General features: G+C 43.7%; 1 protein-coding gene across 1 annotated transcript; it reads left to right on the top strand.

The window, feature by feature from the left end:
• Positions 1–1041: 1041 nt before the first annotated feature.
• On the top strand, positions 1042–25272 carry LOC117350837. The gene is made up of 6 exons (XM_033925491.1): positions 1042–1250; positions 13663–13770; positions 19369–19737; positions 20569–20880; positions 21153–21236; positions 23963–25272. The coding sequence occupies exons 2-6, from the start codon at positions 13728–13730 to the stop codon at positions 24136–24138; spliced, it is 984 nt and encodes a 327-aa protein (XP_033781382.1). The 5' UTR covers positions 1042–1250; positions 13663–13727; the 3' UTR covers positions 24139–25272.
• The last annotated feature ends 810 nt before the right edge of the window (positions 25273–26082 follow it).

Here is a 26082-nt window from a genome sequence, read left to right as displayed (position 1 = left end):
CATGTCTACACTGTAGGGAGCATGAGGTAACGCCTCCCAGCCGTATTCGTGTAGTTTTTCAGTGACGAGTGGAGAGCTCCATCTTCCCCCACGACCAAAAAATTTTTGATGAGCTCAATCAATAGTCAAACAAATGATGATTTGTGCTTATGTTCATGAAGGCATCATCATCACAGACAAAGTTTCATGTGGAAGAAGTGTCACAGCCGTGCATTACCGTGATTTTTTGCAAAACAATGCGCAGAAAAATGCACAAAACCCGACCTCAGTTGCTCTTGGCTGGGCCAAGCATTCTTCACGACAACGCTTGCCGGCACATAGGGAATGTCGTCATAGAATACTGTGTCCAACACTGGTCTCCTTACCTCAAGAAGGACATAACTCTGATGGAGAGAGTGCAGAGGCGAGCCACGAAACTAGTCATAGGAATGGAGAATTTGAGCTACGAAGAATGCCTCAGGAAACTGGGACTGTTTACACTCGAGAAGAGAAGACTGAGAGGGGATTTGATTGAGACTTTTAAAATATTAAAAGGATTTGATAAAATAGACCAAAAAGCAGCATTACTAACACTTTCAGATGTGACACGGACAAGAGGACACAGCCTGAAACTTAGTGGCAGCAGGTTCAGGATAAATGTCAGGAAATTTTGTTTCACACAACGAGTGGTGGGCGCTTGGAATTCTCTTCCGGACGATGTTGTAGCGGAGACTACTGTTCTGGGTTTCAAGTGCAAGTTGGATGCACACCTTCTTGCAAATCATATTGAGGGATACGGTAATTTCGGGTCTCCAAAAAGGAGTACCTAAATGGGCCTCCGCGTGTGCGGATTGCCGGACTTGATGGACCTCGGTCTGATCCGGTGAAGGCATTTCTTATGAAAAACTACGCAAATATGGCTGAGAGGCGTTACCTCGGTCATTGCAAAGCAGGGAGACTATATTGAAGAATTGTTATAGAAATACTTGAAAAAAAACAAAACCATGGAAATAAAAAAAAAAAAAATAGTGTGCATTATTTATGACCCTCGTAGTTATCAGTGATGGATAAGCTCAGAATACAGGGGTTCAGGCTAGCTAAAGGGACTTTTGGGGATTGTATTTCAAGTTTGACCACATAAACTATATTGACAGTTAAACAATGATAGTACAAAGAACATGTTTCCTCATTCCACAAACAGGGTGTGTCATTTGCTGGAAAGCTTTACCTCCCTCAAGCTGGGAGCAGAAGATGTCTGTGGAGAGCTAAAGGTAGGTTGTAAACCTTTAATTCTGTTTTTTTCAGCAGAGGAGCTGAGAGTGGCAGCTGGGTATCTGGAAGGCTGGGAGACAGGCGGGGTGCCTGGGATTGCGTGTGAAGACTGGGATTGGGGGGGGGGCATATGGGCTATCTTGGATTGTGCAAAGAGTCTAGGGTTGGGAGGCAGGTGGATTGTCTGGGTTTTTGCACGGAGACTAGGGTTGGGGGCAGGTTCGATGTCAGATTGTGTGTGGAGACTAGGACTAGGGACAGGTCGGATGTCTAAGATTATGTGTGGTGTCATTATATATACGAGTTACATATGTTAAATCTCTGTTTCTCAAGTTGCTTTGGTTGTCAGTCTATTTTTGTGTCTGCTTTAAAATATTGTGCTTCACTCAAGGTCGATTACAAGGGTGTCCCGTCTAGAGAATGACACGGTGACAAAATTCATCATTGTTCCCGTCCCCATGGGAAACCATCCCCAAGTCATTCTTTAAAGAGAGAGGGAAGAATCAGAGTATGAATGGGCACAACCACTGATCTTCAAGCCTTGCATTGAAGAATGCTGGTGTAGAAGGATTGCGGATGAGATAGACACTAAAGAATGACGCGGGATGGTTAGAACATAAACATTGCCATACTGGGACAGACTACAGGTCCATCAAGCCCTGTTTCTAGCAGTGACCAACCCAGATCACAAGTACCTACCAGAAACCCAAAGAGTAGCAACATTCCAGAGCTGAGATTGTGATGTCATAAAGCCTCATTCCACCAGTGCCTTAGAGTCAACCTCATCAGTGATGCCACAATGACTTCATTATCCTACACTTGGCTCACATAAGAATCAGAGAATGAATGGGTTCAGCCACTGACCCTCAAGCCTTACATTGAAGAATGCTGGTGTAGAAGGACTGAGGTTGAGTAGCAACATTCCAGAGCTGAGATTGTGATGTCATAAAGTCTCATTCCATCAGTGATGTCGTTTCATTATCCTACACTTGGCTCACATAAGAATCAGAGAATGAATGGGTTCAGCCACTGACCCTCAAGCCTTGCATTGAAGAATGCTGGTGTAGAAGGACTGAGGTTACATAGAAACATAGAGTATGAAGGCAGAAAAGGGCCGGCGGCCCAACAAGTCTGCCCAATCAAGAACCCTCCCTCCTCGAGAATCCATTTTTTAAGCATTCCTCTGGAGCGACCCCACCAGACGGTCCCATCGTCCCTTGAAGTCGAGCGTGGTACTGGCCTCAACTACCTGACGTGGAAGACCATTCCATCGATCAATTACCCTTTCAGTGAAGAAGTATTTCCTGGTGTCCCCATGAAATCTTCCCCCCCTGAGTTTTAGCGGGTGCCCTCTTGGCACCGTGGGACCCATAGGAGGTTGAGATAGATACTAAAGAATGACACCGGATGGTTTCCAGTAGTTATCCGCAGGGATGGGAACAGTGATGAATTTGGTCATTCTGCCTGTCCTCTTTAACTCTCAAACCACCACACACTCCCTCTGATCATTGGACCCCATTACCTTGTACGTCTCAACCCCAAGCAGGCACACTGCAAGTCTAGATATTCAATTTTCTTTTTTTCCAAACCCAAAACTTTGAAAAATGGTCCCGACCACCACCACCATCACCAATAGCGAAGCAAAGGGGGGGAGGGAGGGTCCACTTTGGGTGCCCGCTTGGTGGGGGCATCAGCACCTTTCCTCCTCTCTGTCCCCCTTCCTTCCCCCCCCCCCCCTGTGCATGCGTGCTGCTTCCCTTGCTCCATACCTTTTTAACGTTCATGGCACGAGCAGTGACCCCAACCTGCTGTTTGCCCCAGCGTCGGCTCTTCTTCTTATGTCATGTCCTGGACCCACACCTAGGAAGTGATGTCGGAGGAAGAGCCAACACTGGTGCAAGCAGCAGGTTGGGGTGGTCGCTGCTTGCGCAATGAACATTAAAAAGGTACGGGGAAGGGGCTGCGCACGCAGCAGGAGTGGCGGGAAAGGAACCGATGGAAGTGGGGGTGACGAAGAGGGTGGGGAGCGGCGCGAGGTGCCTATCACCCTTGCTACACCACTGACAACCCCCATACTGAATTATCCTGTACACAGTTTCAAAGTGTCTTGAAAATGCAATACTTCAAACTGGGGTTCAGTAGCTTAGTTCTGGGGGTGGCAAACTGTCTGTCCACTTTAACTTTAAACACTTGGCTTTCTTGAGGTTGAATGTGTGTCTTTCCTATCAATTATTGGTGCTGGTTTCTGAATTTTTTTTATTTTTTTTAAGATTGCAGATACGATGTACAGGGCACAGGATCTTTATTGGACTCCAATAAAGATCCGGCGCCCTGTACATCGTATCTGCAGTCTCCTTGTTTTCATCGCGTGACTCTTCACCTCAGATTGGTTGGATTGTTTTTCTTGTTTTGTCTTGTGTTTTTAAGATTGTATATCGCCTTGACCTGCTTGTCAGATAAGGTGATAAAGAAAGTGCTCAATAAATAAACATACAGTACCTATAATATCACTTTTCCACCTAATCACCCCGTTTTGCTTGACTGACTTGTCACATAACACCTTCTTACCACTTTTCCCTCCCCAACCATTTCCTGCAAAATTATGAAAGTGCAGAAACCATTGAAGAACCCTTGTATATCTAAATTGGAAAAAACTAAACCCTCACCCTTTTACAAAAGCACAGAAGAGTTTTCCTCGCTAATATTGAGCATTGTTATTGATTCATCTCTTACATTTAAGGATCAGCTAAATTCTCTCGTTAAAAAGTGTTTCTTTAGACTCCGTATCCTGAGAAGAGTGAGAGCGCTCTTTCATCAGCAACACTTCTCTGTAATGGTTCAGTCAATTATCCTGTCAAGGTTGGATTATTGCAACTCAATGGGTCTCTCAAAGGTCAGTCTGCAGAGACTTCAATTGATACAGAGCACTGCTGCCAAGCTCATTTTTGGTAAGAGTAAAATCGATCACGTGACCCCATTGCTCAAGGAATAACATTGGCTTTCAGTGTACCTTAGAGTTCAATTTAAGTGTGTTTGTATTGCATTTAAAATTCTCTTTGGCATTTTTATTACTTTGGTTCCTTTAGATTGAAATGGACACAGATCTCATCTTGCTAGGAATTCAAATAAAATAAAACTTACATTTCCTTCTCTTAGGGGTAAAAATAGAACTTTCAAGAGATTCAGCCATTCTTTCATTTTCAAACTAACTAAGCTCTGGAAAGAGTTACCACTTTCACTTAGAAGTCTAGGTCCCTTTGTTTTATTTCAGAAAGCTCTGAAAACTTTCTTGTTTACTAAACACTTTGGAAACTAAGCTATTTTAGAATACATTCTTCTTATATATTTATGTACTATACTTACATTATTGTACACCAAGTTGAGCACCTTTTGGTTGAAGACCTGGTCTATAAAATTAAGTTTTAGTTTTAGTTAGGATTTTATCGCTGAATGTTCTGCGCTGCTCCAATGGTCATAGAGTTTCTATGAGTGTCGGAGCAGTGGAAAGTAATCAGCGTACTAGCCAGCATGAAAAACCTCTTCTGTGCTTTTGTAAAAGGGGAGTAAATAATGTTCTAAAAATACATAACTGAAAAACTTTTATAAAGGTATATTATAAGGGTTTATAACTCTCCTGATGGCCCTTGTGGGGTTTTTTTCCTTTTAAGAACATAATAATACTGGGTTAGACCAATAGTCCATCAAGCCCAGTAGCCCATTCTCACGGTGGCCAATCCAGGTCACTAGTACCTGGCCAAAAGAAGTAGTAATATTCCATGCTACCAATACAGGGCAAGCAGTGGCTTCCCCCATGTCTTTCTCAATAACATAATAAGAACATAAGAACATAAGAAATGCCTGCACCGGATCAGACCTGGGGTCCATCCAGTCCGGTGATCTGCACACGCGGAGGCTCAGCCAGGCGTACCCTGGTGCATACATTAGTCACTCGTATCCCTCAATGTGTCCTGCAAGAAGATGTGCGTCCAATTTTCCCTTAAATCCTAGAATGGTAGTTTCCTCCACCATCTCTTTCGGGAGAGAGTTCCAGGCGTTCACCACTCGCTGTGTGAAGCAGAACTTTCTGACATTTGTCCTGGCCGTGTCCCCTCTCAGCTTCAGGTCATGACCTCTGGTCCAAGTCTGGGCCACATTCGCCAATGTGAATAAAGCTATTTCTTGCTATCCATCCTTTCCCCCTGTTGGTGAGTGAGCTTGCTCCATTTTGTCAATTCCTTTTAGCAATTTAAAAGTCTCTATCGGATCCCCTCTCAGGCTTCTCTTCTCAAGGGTGAATAATCCCAGTTTTCTGAGGCGATCCTTGTAGCTCAAGTTCTCCATACCTTCTACAGACTATGGACTTTTCCTCCAGGAACTTGTCCAAACCTTTCTTAAAACCAGCTACGCTCTCCACTTTTACCACAACCTCTGGCAATGTGTTCCAGAGCTCAACTATTCTCTGAGGGAAAAAATATTTGCTCCTATTGGTTTTAAAAGTATTTCCCTGCAGTTGTAATTTTTGACGGAGTGAAAAATCGATCCACTTGTACCCGTTCTACTCCACTCTGGATTTTGTAGGCTTCAATCATATCTCCCCTCAGCCGTCTCTTCTCTAAGCTGAAGAGCCCTAACCGTTTTAGTCTTTCCTCATATGAGAGGAGCTCCATCCCCTTTACCATCTTGGTCACTCTTCTTTGAACCTTTTCTAGTGCCGCTCTATCTTTCTTGAGATAAGGAGACCAGAATTGAACGCAATTACTCCAGATGAGGTCGCACCATGGAGCGATACAAGGGCATTATAATATTCTTAGTCTTGTCTTATTGTAGTGGATCAACGTTGTAATTTTTTTATTTACCTCAGTGATTGCTTATGCCATTATGTTTTATGCTTTTTTCTTCAGATTTAGGTTTTCTGCACATGCACAAGTGTTATTGCTTGGTGTACTTACTATGTGGGAAACTTAAAATATATATAAAAAAAGCATACATACTAAGTAGTGACCACATCAACTCTATTATGTATTCGGCGCACATAAACTAAATGGATAACTTATGCCCTTTGCGGCTAAATAGGGCCTCTAAACAGCAAATTTCCAATGCCACCACATCCCCTTTTCATATAATAATAATAATAACAACAGTTTATATACTGCAGGACCGTGAAGTTCTATGCGGTTTACAATAAATTAGAAAGATTTTACAAATTGAATGGAACATTCATAGTTAGAGATTAGTGGTTAACAATTTACAAGATCAGATTTGGGGGTGGGATTGTGATGGGGTCTATTGTTCAGATTCGTTACCTAGGTATTTCAAGAACAGGTATGTTTTTAGGTGTTTCCTAAATTCACCATAGTTGTTTGTGTGAGAAATTAGTTTTTCCAGGTCTTTGCCCCATAAGGCTGCTTGATACGATAGAAGTTGTTGATGATGTCTCTTAAATTTGCATCCTCTAGCCGGTGGGGAAACGAACTTCAGGTGTGTTCTTCTCTTATGTCTATTGGTTGAGAAGGAGAAGAGGTCAGTTATATATTTAGGGGCTAGACCAGATAGTACCTTGAAGCAGAGACATCCCAGCTTGAACTTCGCACGTGCCTCCATTGGCAGCCAGTGCAGGAGTTGGTAGGAAGGGGTTATGTGATCGGACTTCTTCAACCCGAAGATCAACCTGACTGCTGCATTTTGTATCAGTTGTAGTCTCTGCATTTGGCTTCTTAGGACTTAGGGCCCCAGTTGGAAAGCTGCAGTATATGCTCCGATGCCTTTTCAATTCCTATGGGCACCGGAGCATTTACTGTGCCAGCCTGCACTATTGGGTTTGATAAAAGAGGCCCATAGGCTCTGATTCTGTAAGCGACACCTGCCACGGCAGGCGTCTACAAAATGGACACCTGCCACAACGGGTACCATGTCCAAAATCACAGTTCACAAGGACCCTAGGTGCTGGAAATGTAGGACAGGGTATTACAGGCCTCATTTCTGGCACCCAGGGTCCTTCCTGAATCGCAGCCAGCAGCGCATAGTGACACCGAACCCTGCCTACTTCCAGGCTTTGGCGTCGCTATGTGCCGCTAGCCACAAGGGACCTAGGTGCTGGTCCTGGAGGCTGCGTAATGGTCGTTATTTTTTTTTAATGTTTAAATCCTTTTTATTCATTTCAAAGTTAGTACATAACATGTCAAGCAGAACTGAACACCGATATAATAACACAGAACTGTTACCACCCATCCCACCCCTTCAAGGAATAGCAGTTACAAATTGGGTAAACTTCGACAATTATATGTTAATGAAGTAGTCTACTTCTGGCCATAGGTGTCAAAGTATTACAAAACGGTAGCCAGCAGTGACAAAATAAGACCCTTGTCTACAGTCCAAGTTATTGAGTGCCTGGCGTTCAAGTCCAGCAAACTGTATCATTAAGGATCTCCAATGAGCTAACATGGGAGCCTGGACGGTTAGCTAAGTTTGTAGAATTGCAGTCCTGCCCACTATAATGGTTTTCCTAACAAAGGCCGCACATTCAGATCACACCGGGAACATATGAAGCCTTAAAATAAAGAGAAATGTCGGTTGTAGTCGCCAAGAACAAGACCAAAATTGGGCAACATGGATAGAGTTGGTGCCAAAAGGAAGAGATGCAGGTGCAGTTCCAGAACACAAGGCTCAAGGTAGCATGAGGAGAAGTACATAGCGTCGTTCTTTCTCCGTAGCTTGGACCAACAGCTTGTCACCCTGTTTGATACATGTTTTAAGCAGATCTGCCAAGCCTGGTATTTGTAAATCAAAGGTCCACTTATTGGCAATTGCCTCGTCATTCAAGTCTCCAGCAAGTTTCTGTGATGAAATCTCAGAGGAATCGGTACTTGAGCAGTTAAACATAGTGCCTTCAACAATATTTCCTGAACTTCCTCTGCCAGGGCTTCTTTACTCAGAGAAGAGACGTAATGTTGCAGTTGCAAGTATGGATACCAATCTCTAGCGGATAAATGAAACGTTCGTTTAATTACTCCAAAAGGTTTTATGGTCCCATCGGCCTGTACCACTTGTGAAAGATAAATCATGCCTTTACGGGAACACTCCCAAAATGCAGCCTGGCAAAGACCAAGAGTGAAACAGCTATTTTTTTATTTTTAAATGAGGGTTTAATTGGGTTTTAATGGCGCAACCAATTCTCGTTAGCCACAAATGACCCAGATATCATGAAAACACAATATGTAAAATAATAAACACTTTCAGTAATGGTTGATGCAATGATGTCCTATGGTATGATACAAGGACAGCATAGGTTATAAAATAACTCAAAATGAAGGAAAAAGCCTCAGAAAAGAGCCCTCCCACCTCCACCGAAGTGGTTTGTTATAATAGGTTGACTTCTGTTTGTGAGTTAGGGGAAATGGATTTTAGGATGGAATATAGAATAGAAGGGTTTCTTGCTTTTAAGATTTTTTAGAATAATATTATTTTTTTGTGTAATTAATTTTGGTCTTGTATAGACATGCATGTTCTTTATATGATTTTAGGTTTTTGGCAGATTTATTTTTACGCCATTTTCTCTCCAGGCACCTCAATTGCCGTTTCAGCAATAAAAGTTCTTGAGAAAACCAAGGATTACGTATTTTTTGAATGGAGATGGATTTGCTGATGGTTGGAGCTTCCTTGTCTAGTAAAGATTGAATTGATGTGTTCCAGATTGTAAGATGATCATCAAGCAGCGTCGTCTCTTCTGACATCACTTCCTGGACCCACCCCTAGGAAGTGACATCAGAGGAAGAGTCAACACTGGTGCGAGCAGCAGGTTGGCCTTTCATCCTCGCTACACCACTGCTCACAGGCAGAAAAACCTCCCAAAATCACAGAAATGTCCAAACAAAACTTAAAGTAGTGCTTGAAACGGAGAAAAAAAAGATATTGTGTCCTGTAAACCCTGAAGCAGTCTGCAGTAAGCTAAATGCTGGCCACGGTTGGCGAGACCCAATAGCATTTACGACGTTTGGTTAAGAAGTCAACAAAACCATTTTGAAATCATATAAGATACGTGTTGGGGTTTTTTTTTTTCTGTTTCAAGCGGTGGCTGGCTGGTCGTATGCGCGCAAGACAATCGCGCCCGCACAATTGCGCACAGTCCATCGCGCGCAAGACACTCCTGCGCAACACAATATTGCGCACGGTCAAATACACGCAACACAATCGCTCGCATAACAACTCAGCGCAGACAATCGCGTACATGACAACTCGGCGTGGGGTGCTAGCACACAACGTAAAAGCGTGTGCACATGCCTTGCTGTTGTACGCGCGAACGGCGAGCATGACGTTTGCGCGAGGCAAATGTGTATAAGGGGCACTAAGGACATAGGAAGGAGGCACAGGACATAGGAGGACATTAAAGGCCGCACTAGGAGCTTGGAAAACACAAGGTAAAAAAAAGGGACATTGAAAACAATCTTTTTCGTCCTGTGAGCACGCATTTGTCTTGCGCGCAATTGTCCGAGCGTGTATTTGGCTCCGCCCATATGTCTGTACGTATTTGCCTTGCGCATATTAGACAGTGTGCCTCTTCAAGCACTGCTTTAAGCTTCAAACATTTTTCAGTAAGGTGCCTGGGAGGTTTCTGTGCCTATGAGTTCTACCCATATCATCCCCTGGAAAGCAGAGACCCAAAGAAGAACAATATGCTAGAACCTGCTGGATGTAGACTGTCCCAGGAAGCCAAGTGGAAAAAAAAACATCATTTGCATAACATTTGCATATGAGACAGTATGTTTGGAAATACCCTTACAGAGGTGATGGGACAACAGTCTGACTTTGAACAGGAGTATAAAATTAAAAGAGAGTAACATAGAAACATAGAAACAGACGGCAGATAAGGGCCCACGGCCCATCTAGTCTGCCCACCTTAATGTCCCTCCCCTACCTTTGCCCTGTGAAGAGATCCCATGTGCCGATCCCATTTGGCCTTAAAATCAGGCACGCAGGTAACTGGGCGATATTGAAGAATCCACCGGAGTGCTCGTTTCAATATTGATGAGCCCATTTGCATGGCAGGATCGGAGACTGCCAGGAAGCTCGGAAAAGACCACGGTAAGCTGTTTTGAGAATTCGTCGTTAAAATACATGCCAGCTAAACTGGCGGGAACCGGTTTAGCGACCGCGTTAAAGGCAACCTTGTTTCGAGAATCGGGCCCTGAACGAGTACATAAAAGTTTTAAAGAATGGACTAATGAAGAGGCGGATGCTGGGGGCTTAGTGCCGGTTTGTTAGGGCCCTAAGCCAGGGGTGTCAAAGCCCCTCCTCGAGGGCCGCAATCCGGTCGGGTTTCTAGGATTTCCCTAATGAATGTGCATGAGATCTATTAGCATACAATGAAAGCAGGGCATGCAAATAGATCTCATGCATATTCATGGGGGAAGTCCTGAAAACCCAACTGGATTGCGGCCCTCGAGGCGGGACTTTGACACCCCTGCACTAAGCGGTACCGCTGATAAGACTTATAAAAGAATTACATTACATTACATTAGTGATTTCTATTCTGCCATTACCTTGCGGTTCAAGGCGGATTACATCCAAACTAAAACAAAAATTACATTCAAAATTTGAAGAAATAGAATAAGCGATGACATAGAATTTTTAAGGTAATATATGTTGGGTAAAGAGTTACCAAAGGGAAGTGGAGGTCTTTAGGAGATAAGAATAGGGTGAAATTATGGATTTTAGATAACATTTGGTAGATAGAAGAGTGTTAGAGAGATCTAAGGGTAAATAGAGTGTTGGATATTGGGTTGGGATTGGTTGTGCTGGATAGGTTTTATGTGTTTTTTGAAGAGTATGGTTTTAATGTCTCTCCTGAAGGCTTTGTAGTCTGTAGTCGAAGATAACAGAGTGGTGATTTGTCTGTCCAGTTTAGCTGCTTTGGAGGCTATTAGGTTATCATAAAGTTTTTTTCGTTTGACATCTTTGGATGATGGGTGAGTGAATAGTGAGTGGGATCTTCTGTGTCTGGTTGAGGAGGATTGATTTAGTCGGTTATTCCAGTAGGTTGGGCTTTCTCCGTTGAGAGCCTTGTAAAGGAAGCAGTAGAATTTGAAGTGCACTCTCGCTTCTATTGGAAGCCAGTGCGAGTCATGGTATGCCTCTGTGATATGGTCATATTTTTTTTTAGGAAAGAATAATGTAATAATTTTTTGAGGTAGAAAGACTTTTGCTGTGCTCCTTTTCCTGGAGTCCTATGGTAACCCTACATATAATTCACTCAGACTCAATTATTTAATAGGCTGACTTCGTAATGGTTTTACCTTTTCTCCTATTTCAGCCATGTTTGCACTTTATCTTCATGTTTCTTACTTGCATGGTTTATCTTTTCATCTTGATCAATGTTATTGAAATGTTTCTGTACCTTTTATTCTGATCAATTTTATTGAAATGTATGTACTGCCTTTTATTGAATTATATTGTGATTTTTATTGGAAATGTATGTATGTATTGTTTTTTTTTTCTCATGCTGTGAGCCACTTAGAACCTCCCCGGTATGGCGGCATATTAATAAATTATTATTATTATAAACCCAGAGGATCCTTACAGAAAGGCACTGGAGCAGGAAGTGAACTGGACACTTGTGATTTATGAAGTCCAATTCCGGTATCGTAAAAATAGCAACTTCAGCTTCCTGAAGTTTATGACAGGAACGTTCTCGAATTTGCATGCGGGACAAAGTTCTTTCATATCTTTCTGATCTGATAAGTTAAGAGATACAGTTCCGGATAGTGTTTGAAACGGTCTGGAAAAGCGGGACAACCACACCTGCTTTTATCTTGGTTCATTTTCAAATGAACCAACACATTCCCTCCCTCGGTTATGAAATGACTCCCCTCCCCCCCCCCACACACATGGACGTCGCTCTGTGACCTCTCACCCCCGGCCAAACAAGGGGCTGCTGAAAAGTTCTCAGCCCAACCAACTCCCTAAATCCTGAGTGTTACTTTGCTATTGTAGCTGAAACAATTATACCTTCTGTGCCAATGTTTGTGACCCCTGTTACTGGAAAGAAGGCATAATTTGTGGAATTCCTGACCAGGTCCAGGGAAAGGAGGTGGAAACCGGGCAATTGGCTCAGGACCACCAATGGTACAGGGGCCTCAAGCCTGCCTGAAGCTGAGGAAGGCGCGGGTAGTTTTATTTATTTATTTAAGTAATTTAAATACCACCTGTTAATTGTCTAAGCGGTTTACATTCAGGCACTCAGTCATTTGTCCCTATCTGTCCTGGTGGGCTCACAATCTATTTAATGTACCTGGGGCAATGAAGGAATGAGTGTCTTGCCTAGTCACAAGGAACAGCGCGGGGCTTGAGCCCACAACCTCAGGGTGCTCAAAGTTTCAAGTTTCAAGTTTTATTTAAATTTGATGATTCGCTTAATATTTCTAAGCGAATTACATAAATATATAATTGGGATAAAACATTAAAATTAAATTAACATTACTACATTAAATAAGTAAACAGGGGAATATTAGACTGACAATACAGACATTATGGACAGTACTGGAATTCTTTGGTAAAAACGTAAGGGAAAAAGTTACAATATTTTATATCTTAAAAGAAGAAAAAATAACGTTGGTAGGGGAGGGATAAAACACTAGGGTTGGGTTTAAAATACTGAAGTTTTAAATGATCATGAAAAGGGAGAAAATTTTAGAGGCTAAATGAAGCTTTGAAGAGGAATGTTTTTAAATTGGTTTTAAATAGATTAAGATCTTTAATATTTCTAATGTACAAAGATAGGGTATTCCAGATAAGTGGAGCCTTAACTGAGAAGATATCATGGCGTCTGGTTCCTATTATTTTTAAAGATGGGACCATTAATAATTCTTGTGTATTAGACCGAAGAGAACGATTTGAAGTAAGTGGAATTAGAAGACGGTTAATAAACTGTGGTTCATTAGTAGTTATTGTTTTAAATACAAGTAAAGCTATTTTATAAGTTATTCTTTGATTGATAGGTAGCCAATGTGAGTCTATTAAATAAGGCGTTACATGATCATATTTCTTTCCATGGTGAATTAATTTAATAGCAATGTTTTGTATTATTTGTAGTCGTCTTTGTTCCTTGCATGTAATGTTTAATAACAATGAATTACAGTAATCTAATCTAGAAATTATGAGAGAATGAACTAAAATATTCAAGGATTTTGACTCTAGATATTTAGACATTGAGCGTATTAAACGTAAACGATAAAAACAACTTTTAACAGTATTATTGATGTGCTCCTGATAAGACAATTATGCATCAATTGTTACTCCTAAGATCTTGAGTGATGTTACTAGGGCCCTCCCTAATTTCTGCCCTGGGCCCCTACATGTCTGTGTTTGATTCTGTTGGCTTTGGGACAATCACATTGTTGCCTTTCTAACATCACGCAGGAGACCGAATATTTGCAGCCCTGTAACCCCAAAGTAAGAGCCTTGGGTCAGAGAGGAAAGGTGCAATGCTGGGACTGCTGCTTTTTCTCTACACATCAGCCGTGCAAGGTATGAATTCATTGCTCTCTTACAAGTTTGGTGTTCTTGCTGTGGTATTCTCAGTGTGGAGGAGTCATCTACCATGGCCAAGTGTTTCTCCTGACGGCCTGTCTTGTCTAGAGATCATAAATGCCACTGAGTGGTTCTCTGTACAGCTCTGTGGACACACTGCAGCACTTCATAAAAGCTTAAAAGTGGCAGTGCAGAAAGAGAGGATAGTTTCAAAGCCATTTTCCCCTGGTAATCTATATGGTTGAAACCCTCCTTATAAAGCAGAAAACGGTATGTAGTGTTCACAGTGCGACTATTTCTAGCTGCATTATACAAGGGTCTTTCCATGCGTGTATTAGTGGCATAGCCATGGATACATCTGGTAGGTTTGAGCCTTCCCACTTTGGGCTCAGGCACACCCAAGATTCTCACACCTTTGGTATGACTTGTGGGAATCCCTAAGCCCCACAAGCTACAGGGGTCCTCCATTGTCTAAAACAGATTCCTTTCCTACTTTGTTACAGCCAGTGGTTCTTTCCAAGCACACATGCAAAAAACCAAACATGCATGGGAGGGGGGGGGGGGCAGGGGCCAGGTGGAGGCAGTGCTTTGACAGTGCCACTGCCTGTGGCAAGTAGGGAACACAACAGTTCTTGCTGCTGGAGGACCTCGGCAGTTGGTAGGCCTTGGGAATCCCCACCAGCTCAGGTATTTAATGCTTTGAGTTGCCACGGGGGGGGGGCGGGGGGGAAGACTACATGTGCCCACCCAGATTACCCAGTGGCCCACCCAAAATCTGAGTTCTGGCCATACCTTTGGTGTGTGTTCAGGTTGGGATAACACAGCATATGAACAGAATGGCATTTTCATATCCCTCCTCTCCCCCCCCCCACCTCAAGAGAAAGAGCACAAAGTCCGTGGGGGGAGCTTTTTGTGTCACTGTGCCTGGTCAAGCAAATTTCCAGGTCTACAGGTGCAAAGCTATATATAGACTACACCTGGGGAGTCTATTAACCCTCTCCTCCCTAGATCAGTAGCATAGAATGCTGCTACTCTTTGGGTTTTTGCCAGGCACTAGTGACCTAGATTGGCTACCGTGAGGGCTAGATGGGCTAGATGGACCATTGGACTGACCCAGTAAGGCTATTCTTATGTTCTTAATAATTAATTCACTAGGGCTTTTCTGCTGTTCAGCGTCATAGAGAACAGCTTAGGAGATGTTCCTGCCTAATTAAACCCCACTCAGCAGGTAATCCTCTTTTCACAGTGCAGCCAAATATCCTCTCTGACTGCCATGTATTGTGGAGGTCATGCCAGGGGTCCTGTGGGCAGAGTTAGCAGCACCGAAGGCAGTCCTATTTTTGCTTGCTTAGCTATGTGGGTGCCGGCATTAGATATCGTCTGGGCTGGCACTCAAATAACTTCCAGGTCAGCGCAGGGGTTCACTCAAATATCAAGCACAGTGTCCAGAATTCAAATATCTTGTTTTGGTTCAGCAGCTTTAAAACTACTGACTAAACTAAACTAAATCTTAGGTTTGTATACCGCATCATCTCCACATTCGTAGAGCTTGGCACGGTTTACAGGAGATGGGATGGAAAGGAACTACAATGAAAGGTAGAGGTTTACAGGAGTTGGGATGGAAAGGAACTACAATGAAAGGTAGAGATTTACAGGAGATGGGATGGAAAGGAACTACAATGAAAGGTAGAGGTTTACAGGAGATGGGATGGAAAGGAACTACAATGAAAGGTAGAGGTTTACAGGAGATGGGATGGAAAGGAACTACAATGAAAGGTAGAGGTTAACTGGAGATGGGATGGAAAGGAACTACAATAAAAGGTAGAGGTTTACAGGAGATGGGATGGAAAGGAACTACAATAAAAGGTAGAGGTTTACAGGAGATGGGATGGAAAGGAACTACAATAAAAGGTAGAGGTTAACTGGAGATGGGATGGAAAGGAACTACAATAAAAGGTAGAGGTTTACAGGAGATGGGATGGAAAGGAACTACAATAAAAGGTAGAGGTTAACTGGAGATGGGATGGAAAGGAACTACAATAAAAGGTAGAGGTTTACAGGAGATGGGATGGAAAGGAACTACAATAAAAGGTAGAGGTTTACAGGAGATGGGATGGAAAGGAACTACAATAAAAGGTAGAGGTTTACAGGAGATGGGATGGAAAGGAACTACAATGAAAGGTAGAGGTTTACAGGAGTTGGGATGGAAAGGAACTACAATAAAAGGTAGAGGTTTACAGGAGATGGGATGGAAAGGAACTACAATGAAAGGTAGAGGTTTACAGGAGATGGGATGGAAAGGAACTACAATGAAAGGTAGAGGTTAACTGGAGATGGGATGGAAAGGAACTACAATAAAAGGTAGAGGTTTACAGGAGATGGGATGGAAAGGAACTACAATAAAAGGTAGAGGTTAACTGGAGATGGGATGGAAAGGAACTACAATAAAAGGTAGAGGTTTACAAGAGATGGGATGGAAAGGAACTACAATAAAAGGTAGAGGTTAACTGGAGATGGGATGGAAAGGAACTACAATAAAAGGTAGAGGTTTACAGGAGATGGGATGGAAAGGAACTACAATAAAAGTTAGAGGTTTACAGGAGATGGGATGGAAAGGAACTACAATGAAAGGTAGAGGTTAACTGGAGATGGGATGGAAAGGAACTACAATGAAAGGTAGAGGTTTACAGGAGTTGGGATGGAAAGGAACTACAATAAAAGGTAGAGGTTTACAGGAGATGGGATGGAAAGGAACTACAATGAAAGGTAGAGGTTTACAGGAGATGGGATGGAAAGGAACTACAATAAAAGGTAGGGGTTTACAGGAGATGGGATGGAAAGGAACTACAATAAAAGGTAGAGGTTAACTGGAGATGGGATGGAAAGGAACTACAATGAAAGGTAGAGGTTTACAGGAGATGGGATGGAAAGGAACTACAATAAAAGGTAGAGGTTAACTGGAGATGGGATGGAAAGGAACTACAATGAAAGGTAGAGGTTTACAGGAGTTGGGATGGAAAGGAACTACAATGAAAGGTAGAGGTTTACAGGAGATGGGATGGAAAGGAACTACAATGAAAGGTAGAGGTTAACTGGGGATGGAAAGGAACTACAATAAAAGGTAGAGGTTTACAGGAGATGGGATGGAAAGGAACTACAATAAAAGGTAGAGGTTAACTGGAGATGGGATGGAAAGGAACTACAATAAAAGGTAGAGGTTTACAGGAGATGGGATGGAAAGGAACTACAATAAAAGGTAGAGGTTTACAGGAGATGGGATGGAAAGGAACTACAATAAAAGGTAGAGGTTAACTGGAGATGGGATGGAAAGGAACTACAATAAAAGGTAGAGGTTTACAGGAGATGGGATGGAAAGGAACTACAATAAAAGGTAGAGGTTTACAGGAGATGGGATGGAAAGGAACTACAATAAAAGGTAGAGGTTAACTGGAGATGGGATGGAAAGGAACTACAATGAAAGGTAGAGGTTTACAGGAGTTGGGATGGAAAGGAACTACAATAAAAGGTAGAGGTTTACAGGAGATGGGATGGAAAGGAACTACAATAAAAGGTAGAGGTTTACAGGAGATGGGATGGAAAGGAACTACAATGAAAGGTAGAGGTTTACAGGAGTTGGGATGGAAAGGAACTACAATAAAAGGTAGAGGTTTACAGGAGATGGGATGGAAAGGAACTACAATGAAAGGTAGAGGTTTACAGGAGATGGGATGGAAAGGAACTACAATAAAAGGTAGAGGTTTACAGGAGATGGGATGGAAAGGAACTACAATGAAAGGTAGAGGTTAACTGGAGATGGGATGGAAAGGAACTACAATGAAAGGTAGAGGTTTACAGGAGATGGGATGGAAAGGAACTACAATGAAGGGTTAGAGGTCCAAGTATGAAGAGTTTTTAGAGGGCTTAGAATGCCAGAGATGGAGTAAGTATCAGATTTTTGAGAATAGCCAGGTCTTCAGATGTTTACGGTGAATTTTAGAGGTTAATGCTTTACACCTGTCTACTCTATGTCCAAAGGGCGAACAGAATGCTAGGAATGATTAAGAAGGGGATCACGAACAGATCGGAGAAGGTTATCATGCCGTTGTACCGGGCCGTGGTACGCCCCCAACTGGAATACTGAGTCCAACACATGAAAAAGAACATAATACTACTCGAAAGGGTCCAGAGAAGAGTGACAAAAATGGTTAAGGGGCTGGAAGAGTTACCGTACAATGAGAGGCTAGAGAAACTGAGCTTCTTCTCCCTTGAAAAGAGGAGACTGAGAGGGGACATGATCGAAACATTCAAGATATTGAAGGGAATAGATTTAGTAGATAAAGACAGGTTGTTCACCCTCTCCAAGGTGGAGAGAACAAGAGGGCACTCTCTAAAGTTGAAAGGGGATAGATTCCGTACAAACGTAAGGAAGTTCTTCTTCACCCAGAGAGTGGTAGAAATCTGGAATGCTCTTCCGGAGGCTATTTTAGAGGAAAGCACCCTTCAGGGATTTCAAGACAAGGTTAGATAAGTTCCTACTGGAACAGAATATACGCAAGTAAAGCTAGACTCAAATAGGGCACTGGTCTTTGTCCTAAGGGCCGCCACGTGAGCGGTCTACTGGACACGATGGACCAATGGTCTGACCCAGCAGCGGCAAATCTTATGTTCTCCTCTCCTATGTTTGCATGGTATTGTGTGTGAAATCTTTGTGATATTTGCTTCTGTATCGGTGCTTAAACCTATCCTGGGAGTCCATAGGCCATTTGGGTTTTCTGGAAATCCCTAATTAAAGTGCATGAGAGAAATTGTGTATATATGTAAACTTGTAACCCATGCTGATCTCTTGTGGGAGGACAGGATATAAAACCAAATAAATTGAATGAAGGTGACAGGTACATAAATCTCTCTCATGCATATTCATTAGGGATATTTGGAAAACCTGACTGGCATTTGGACCCCCAGGATAGGCTTGAGTACCCCTGCTCTTTACATTGGACACAGAAACATTGCTAGAAAAGGCTGTGGACCCTGAGCTGAAATTATTTGAAATTCCACTGGTCATCTAATCATAGGTATCATTATTATATCACTACAGGATATAGTCATCATTTTACAATGATGGTAAGTACAATACCTCTCTACCACAGAGAGCTCACAATCTAAGTGGATGCCCAAGGCAAAGAGAGATAGAGACTTCTGTGGAATGCTGTTTGGTTGGGGGGAGGGGCCCAGGAGCTCCACCCTAACCCCAGCAGAATCCTGCGGCATGGCCGTCACCAGCTCCTGACTCCACCTTCTACCTCCTCCAGGCGTTGTACTTCAAATCTTTGGGGCAGCCGCTGCACAAGCGTCAACGAGCAGGCCTGCTCCCGGAAGTAGAATGAAGGGTCCCAGGGGCAGGCCTGCTCGTTGACGCTGCACGGTGGCTGCCCCGAAGATATAAAGTCCAACATCAGGAAACAGATGGGAAGGCGGGCACCAACCGTCGACCGCCAATTTGGGGGGAGGCCATGGCTCATGTGGCCTCCCCCGTTCCGACACCTATGGTTGAGAATGCTGTATGAATCCTAATCAAATACTGTATCTGGCCCACAGGAGAGTTATTCTGCACAAAGAGGAGAGAGTTCTTGGTGGGAGCCTGTGGGGACACCATCTCCTTACCCTGCAACTTCTCCTGGGAGGGATTGCCGTTCACTAAGTTTGAGCTGGTCTGGCAGAAGAAGAGTGCAGGAAGCACTCTAGTTGTACACCACGAAGATATGAGGAACTCCCCCAACCTTTACCAGAACAGAAGTTTCAGAAACCGGACCCTGGTGAAAGATGGCTGGCCCCAGAGCACAGACATCACCCTTATGCTCTCTAACATCACCGGCATCGACCGTGGAGTCTACACCTGTGAAATTTTCACCCTGACCCCTTATTCCAGGAAGAGCTGTGCAGAGATACAACTTGACGTACTCACAGGTAAGACAATGAAGGAGAGGCTAAGATTCATCAAAGTATAAGACCCTCAAAATCAGGAAAGCAGTAAGGCATCAATAGAGCCCAACACTGGAAAATAAATCATCAAAAGATTTGATGCAGACACTTTTCGGCACACTATCTAAATTAGGGGGTATAAACTGATCCATCAGTGTTGCCTCAGCTCTGTTTCGCTGTTGGAAAAACAGATCCTCTGAGCCACACTCAGCTGGTACACTGCACTTTCCATACGTTGAGAAGCTATCGCAAGAAGACCATTGAGGAGCTATTGACATGTATCTCCTTTGTTTATGAAGGTGCAATGCACAGCTGATTGCAGCTCAGAGAATCGGTTGTTCCTTCAGAGAAACAGAGCTGAGGCAACATTGAAAGACTGCTTTATACCCCTGATACAGACAGTGTGCTGAAACATAGCCATGTTGGGTTTTGGGATGACTTTTTCCTATAAAGTACTCTGTTGATGCCATACCGCGTTCCGTGTTTAATGTGCCCTCGGCATTCCCATCACGGCACTTAGGTCAAGAGCCTGATTCCAGAGTGACATCACACTGTTAAATATTTGTTCCCCTTCAGGGACTTCAGTGACATCAGAAATTTTTTAGATTTATGGGTTGTGAGGTTGGGGTAGGATTTGAGCATCTAGGCTGTTCTCTGTATTACTTAAGAACATAAGAACATAAGAACTGCCATCTCCGGATCAGACCTTCGGTCCATCAAGTCCGGCGATCCGCACACGCGGAGGCCCTGCCAGGCGTACACTTAATCTGCCTAATCCTTTCCTCCCATTCTTGTGCTTCATCTCACCCTGCACAGACGCTGTCGGCCTGGGTCTCGGCATCTCCGTGGCTGCCACCGCAGGAGCATCTGTCCACCTGCCCTGCTTTTCTAAGCTTGGGTGCAGCAACAGCACACACAGACTGCACACTTCATGGACGTTCTCAAAGAGGGGGTCGGACCTAGGGGCTGAGCTTGCAAGCTCTGCGCATCCCCTGATGGACGCCGGCTTCTCGCTGAGTCACAACGGGACTCTAAACCTTCAGGGAGTGAAGGCCACTGATGCCGGGATATACAGTTGTCACCTGGCTGGCCAGAGCAAGGTTGCAGAGATACTATTGGAAGTCACTGGTAAGGCACGTTTAAAGACTCCAGCTCAATGCTGGCCTTTACTTCTCCTATAAAGAGACTGAGAGGGAGATGCACAAAACTTTCAAACCGAAGCGTTATTGTGTAGCCGACGCACAGAGGCTTTCAGCCACTACTTTACCCACGCAAAGGTTTGTCTACCGTTTAAGTACTGGCTTGACATTCTTCCCCTCCTCATCTATGAGGCTTTCGTGGGCAATAGGGGTGATAGTATTACTGATTTACGTGCTGTGTGGTTTCCTGCTTCTCCTCAGGTCCTGTGAAGACCAAACGCATGGTGGTGAGGCTGGTGGCCTTCATTCTGATCGCCTTGTTTTTTGGATTCGGGATGATCATTGGTGAGTTTCATTTGTAGGGCAGTGGCTCTTTCACCGTGCACCTCAGCAGGTGGAGGGGGAGTTGCCTTACGGTTACAGCTGCTGCCTCCGCATCCTGCGGCGGTGAACTTGATTCCCACTGCATCTCCTTGTGACCTTGGGCAAGTTGCTTAACCCTTCGTTGTTCCACGCGCAAAAGAAGTGTGTGGGTGTGTGTAAAAAACGTGTAAGCAAAGAAGAAAAACCTATGATTTGCCAAAATATAAATTTCAAAACCAAAGAAAGCAATTAGGAACAAAATTTCAGTCTCGCTCAAGATGAACGCCGGAATCTAAATCCAATATCAATATACAGACTTCAGTACGGGTAAACCAAATGTGTCATTTTTTGGTTTCTTTACCCCAGGCGGGAAATTCATAGGTGACTAGCACCAGACCCTAAGTCTAAATAAGTCCTGTCCCGTACATCATTCAGTCCTATTTAATTTGAATCTTTTAAATATTACATTATATTACATTGGCGTCTTCTATCCCGCCAATACCTTTCAACAAGAGTTGGCCTGGGCATTTCCAGGGAGAATACATGGTTAATAGATGTAGCGTCGGGACCTGTGGAGGGTCGATCGGGTTTCGTTAGACCTTTTGACAAATTTTTTTGAATAGAAAAGTTTTTAAGTTCTTTCCTGAATGTTTTGTAGTTGGGCGTCATAGTCAGCTGATTGGAGAGGTGGCGGTCTAGTTTCGCTGCTCTGGTGGCTACTAGTCCGTCGTATATTTTTTTGCTTTATATACCTTTGATTGGGTAAAGTGTGCATGAGTTCTCCTTGGTCTGGATGTGTTTTTTCCTGATTAGGCGGTTTGCTCAGATAGCTTGGTCCATTTCCATTTAGGGCTTTGAATAGGGTGCAATAGAATTTGTATTGTATGCGTGGTTGTCCAGGGAGCCAGTGTGAAACTCAGAAAGCGGCGGTAATGTGGTCGTATTTTTTCAGCGAGTAAATCAGTCTAACAGCTGTATTTTGGACTGTTTGTAATTGTTTTAGCACGTGGGACGGGCATGGCAGGTCTAGAATGTTACAGGAGTCCTAGGATTAGCGCTTGTACCAAGAGTTTGAAGTGTTCGTTGTTGAAGATAAAATATCTCTCAAAAAAGACACGCGGTGTTATTTTCAATGAGTGAGAAATGATTAAAATTAAGTGGAGTAATAAATCCCCCAGACAATCATAACATGAAAAAATTATCAAAATAAATATAATATAATGAAAATGCTGTAACCAAAAAGGTGATGCAAAGTATCGGAGTCCTCTAGGCAGAGCTCCGTTTCGATTCCTTCGTCAGGAGCGGAGACAAATTAGTCCTTCTATACAAGGTAGATAAAAATAATCATAAGAACATAAGAAGTTGCCTCCACTGGGTCAGACCAGAGGTCCATCTCGCCCAGTGGTCCGCACCCGCGGCGGCCCATCAGGTCCACGACCTGTGAAGTGGTTTCTGAACACCTCTACAACCTACCTCAAGTTCTATCTGTACCCCTCTATCCCCTTATCCTCCAGGAACCTATCCAAACCCTCCTTGAACCCTTGTACAGAGTTCTGGCCTATCACATCCTCTGGAAGTGCGTTCCATGTGTCCACCACCCTCTGGGTAAAAAAGAACTTCCTAGCATTTGTTCTAAACCTGTCCCCTTTCAATTTCTTCGAGTGACCCCTAGTGTTTGTGGCTCCCCATAGTTTGAAGAATCTGTCCTTATTTACTTTCTCTATGCCCTTTAGGATTTTGAAGGTTTCTATCATATCCCCTCTAAGTCTCCTCTTTTCTAGGGAGAACAGACCCAGCATTTTTAACCTGTCAGCGTATGAAAAATTTTCCATACCTTTTATCAGTTTAGTCGCCCTCCTCTGCACTCCCTTGAGTACCGCCATGTCCTTCTTGTGGTACGGCGCCCAGTACTGCACACGAAGGACATGGCGGTACTCCTCATACTTTCGGACTTGCCAATCAGACCCAGTGATGCATCCAGAATTTGACTCAATCAATACTGAACTGGATAAAGAAATTTTGTTGAAAATAGTTTTCTTTGGTTTTGAAACAGAAAGGTGGCAGACCAAGGGTGTCAGGTCAAAAGCGCGTCGGGACAAAGGCGCGCACAGACAATTGAGCGCAGCGCGGAGATGCGCGCTGCAGAAAATTACTGTTTTTAGGGCTCGACGGGGGGGGGGTATGTGGGGGGGAACTCCCCCTTTACTTAATAGAGATCGCGCCGCGTTGTGGGGGCGTTGTGGGGGGTTTGGGGGGTTGTAACCCCCCCACATTTTACTGAAAACTTCACTTTTTCCCTGTTTTTTAGGGAAAAAGTAAAGTTTTCAGTAAAATGTGGAGGGTTACAACACCCCAAACCCCCCACAACGCCGGCGTGATCTCTATTAAGTAAACTGGGGGGGCTCCCCAACAAAACCTCCCATCAGAGCCCCTAAAAACTGTAATTTTCTTCGGCACGCGCCTCCGTCTTGCGCTCAGTTGTCGGCGCGCGCCTTTGTCTTTCGCGGGGTTGTCTATGAACCCGGATCAAGTCCCCCCCCTGACCGTTGGCATTGGAGCGTGGGAAGTCTTCAATGACCTCTACGATTATTCAGTGAATTCTGGAATTATCCTGAATTCTTGTAGTTCCTAGGCTTGTGTGCTTGAAAGAAATGCGAGTGTATTTTCTGTATTGGATTGGATTAATGTCTGTTTACTGTGTATGACAGGATGGAAGATATGTATATCAAATGTACCCAAGCAGAATCCCGCAATCAGGCCAATGATGAGTCATGAGGAAAAGGATTCGGCATTGACGGAGAGTGATAAGAATGTGAATTGGACATGCAGCAGCATAAAACCTTTGATTGCGGGTCAGACTGACATACTTGAGTTAGAAGCGTGATGCAGCCATGGAGGAAGCAGTGAGGCTGTCACCCCTCTCTTATAATGCAAAAAAACCAAAATGTTTCTGCAGGGATGATTATTCTGTGTATATCATTCTCACATGAAATGAGGCCTTTAACTAGTTGTTGGGAGAGCCCTTCTTGATCTCACCCTTGCCTCCATCCGCCAGAATGCAGATTGAGTTACCCATGCTGGACCCCCAGGGAATAAATTTATATATTGGGATTTATTAACTGCCTTTTCATGAAGAGATTCACCCAAAGAGGTTTACAATACACTAAATAGTAATTAGCATTGCTACTATTACTTAGCATTTTGTCTGGATTTGAATACTGCCAGAGACGAAGCTTGATGCACTGACTCAGGTCAGGTGCAGCAAGGGAGAAGGAGTAGAGGAGCCGGCAGTAGAGGAGAAGGGTACAGATAAGAGAGACTTACCTGATGAATGGAGTTCCCAAAGAGGAGTATAGGGAGAGATAAGAGAGGAGAGATATTGAGGAGCTGCAGAGTGAATGCACTTGTAAGTCAAAAGGAGAAGTTTGAACTGCGTGCGGAAATGGATAGGGAGCTATTGAAAAAGACTTAAGGAGAGGGGTGATGTGGGCTTGGCGACCCTGGCGGAATACAAGTCGTGCAGCAAAATTTTGAATGGATTGATGGGAAGAGAGATGGCTAAGTGGAGGACCTGTGAGAAGCAAGTTGCAGTAGTCTAGGTGAGAGGTGATAAGGGTGTAGTTAAGGGTTTTGGTAACGTGCTCAGAGAGGAAGGGTGAGATTTTGGAGATATCAGAGAGAAAGTTAGAGAGGCGTCAAAGATGACCCCGAGGTTGCAAGGTGATGAGACAGGGAGGACGAGAGTGTTATCCACTCAGACAGAGTGGGGGGGAGAGGAGATGTAGTTTTAGGTAGAAGAATAAGGAGCTAATTCGTGGTCATGTTCAGTTTTAAGTGGCAAAGGGACAGGCAGGTTGAGACTTGTAGGATTTATGGTGGACAGAGGTAGATGTCGGGAATACTTTTTGATTCTTCTCTTGTAAGGATCAAATAAACTCTCTGTTTAAGAAATGTTTTCTCAGCTTACGAGTGTTGAGGAAGGTCAGATCTCTTTTCCATCAACGTCATTTTTCTGTTTTGGACCAATCTATTATATTATCCCGGTTAGATTATTGTAACGCCATTTATCTTGGCATCACTAAGAAACATAGAAACATAGAAACATAGAAGATGACGGCAGAAAAGGGCTATAGCCCATCAAGTCTGCCCACTCTGCTTACCCACCCCCTGTCTATGCCCTAATGACCCAATTTCCTTACCTTGACCCTCGTAGGGATCCCACATGGGTATCCCATTTATTCTTAAAGTCTGGCACGCTGTCTACCTCGATCACCTGCACTGGAAGCTTGTTCCAATGATCAACCACTCTCTCTTTGAAGAAATACTTTCTGGTGTCGCCATGAAATTTTCCGCCCCTGAGTTTGAGCGGGTGCCCTCTTGTGGCCGAGGGTCCCTTGAGAAAGAAAATATCATCTTCCACTTCGACACGTCCCGTGAGGTACTTAAATGTTTCGATCATGTCTCCCCTCTCCCTACGTTCCTCGAGAGTGTAGAGCTGCAATTTGTTCAGTCTCTCTTCGTACGAGAGACCCTCGAGCCCCGAGATCATCCTGGTGGCCGTCCGTTGAACTGATTCAATTCTGCGCACATCTTTACTGTAATGTGGCCGCCAGAATTGCACACAGTACTCCAGATGAGGTCTCACCATGGCCCTGTACAACGGCATCATGACTTCAGGCTTCAAAGACTACAATTGATTCAGAATACCGCCGCGAAGTTGATCTATGGAAAGAGCAAATTCGACCATGTGACTCCTTTGCTTTTCTCTCTCCATTGGCTTCGGGTTTATTTTGGAATTCAGTTTAAGTGTTTACGTTTCATTTTTAAG

Source organism: Geotrypetes seraphini, chromosome 16 (assembly GCF_902459505.1).
Source record: "Geotrypetes seraphini chromosome 16, aGeoSer1.1, whole genome shotgun sequence".
Lineage (NCBI taxonomy): Eukaryota > Metazoa > Chordata > Amphibia > Gymnophiona > Dermophiidae > Geotrypetes > Geotrypetes seraphini.
This window is presented reverse-complemented; position numbering and strand designations above follow the sequence as displayed.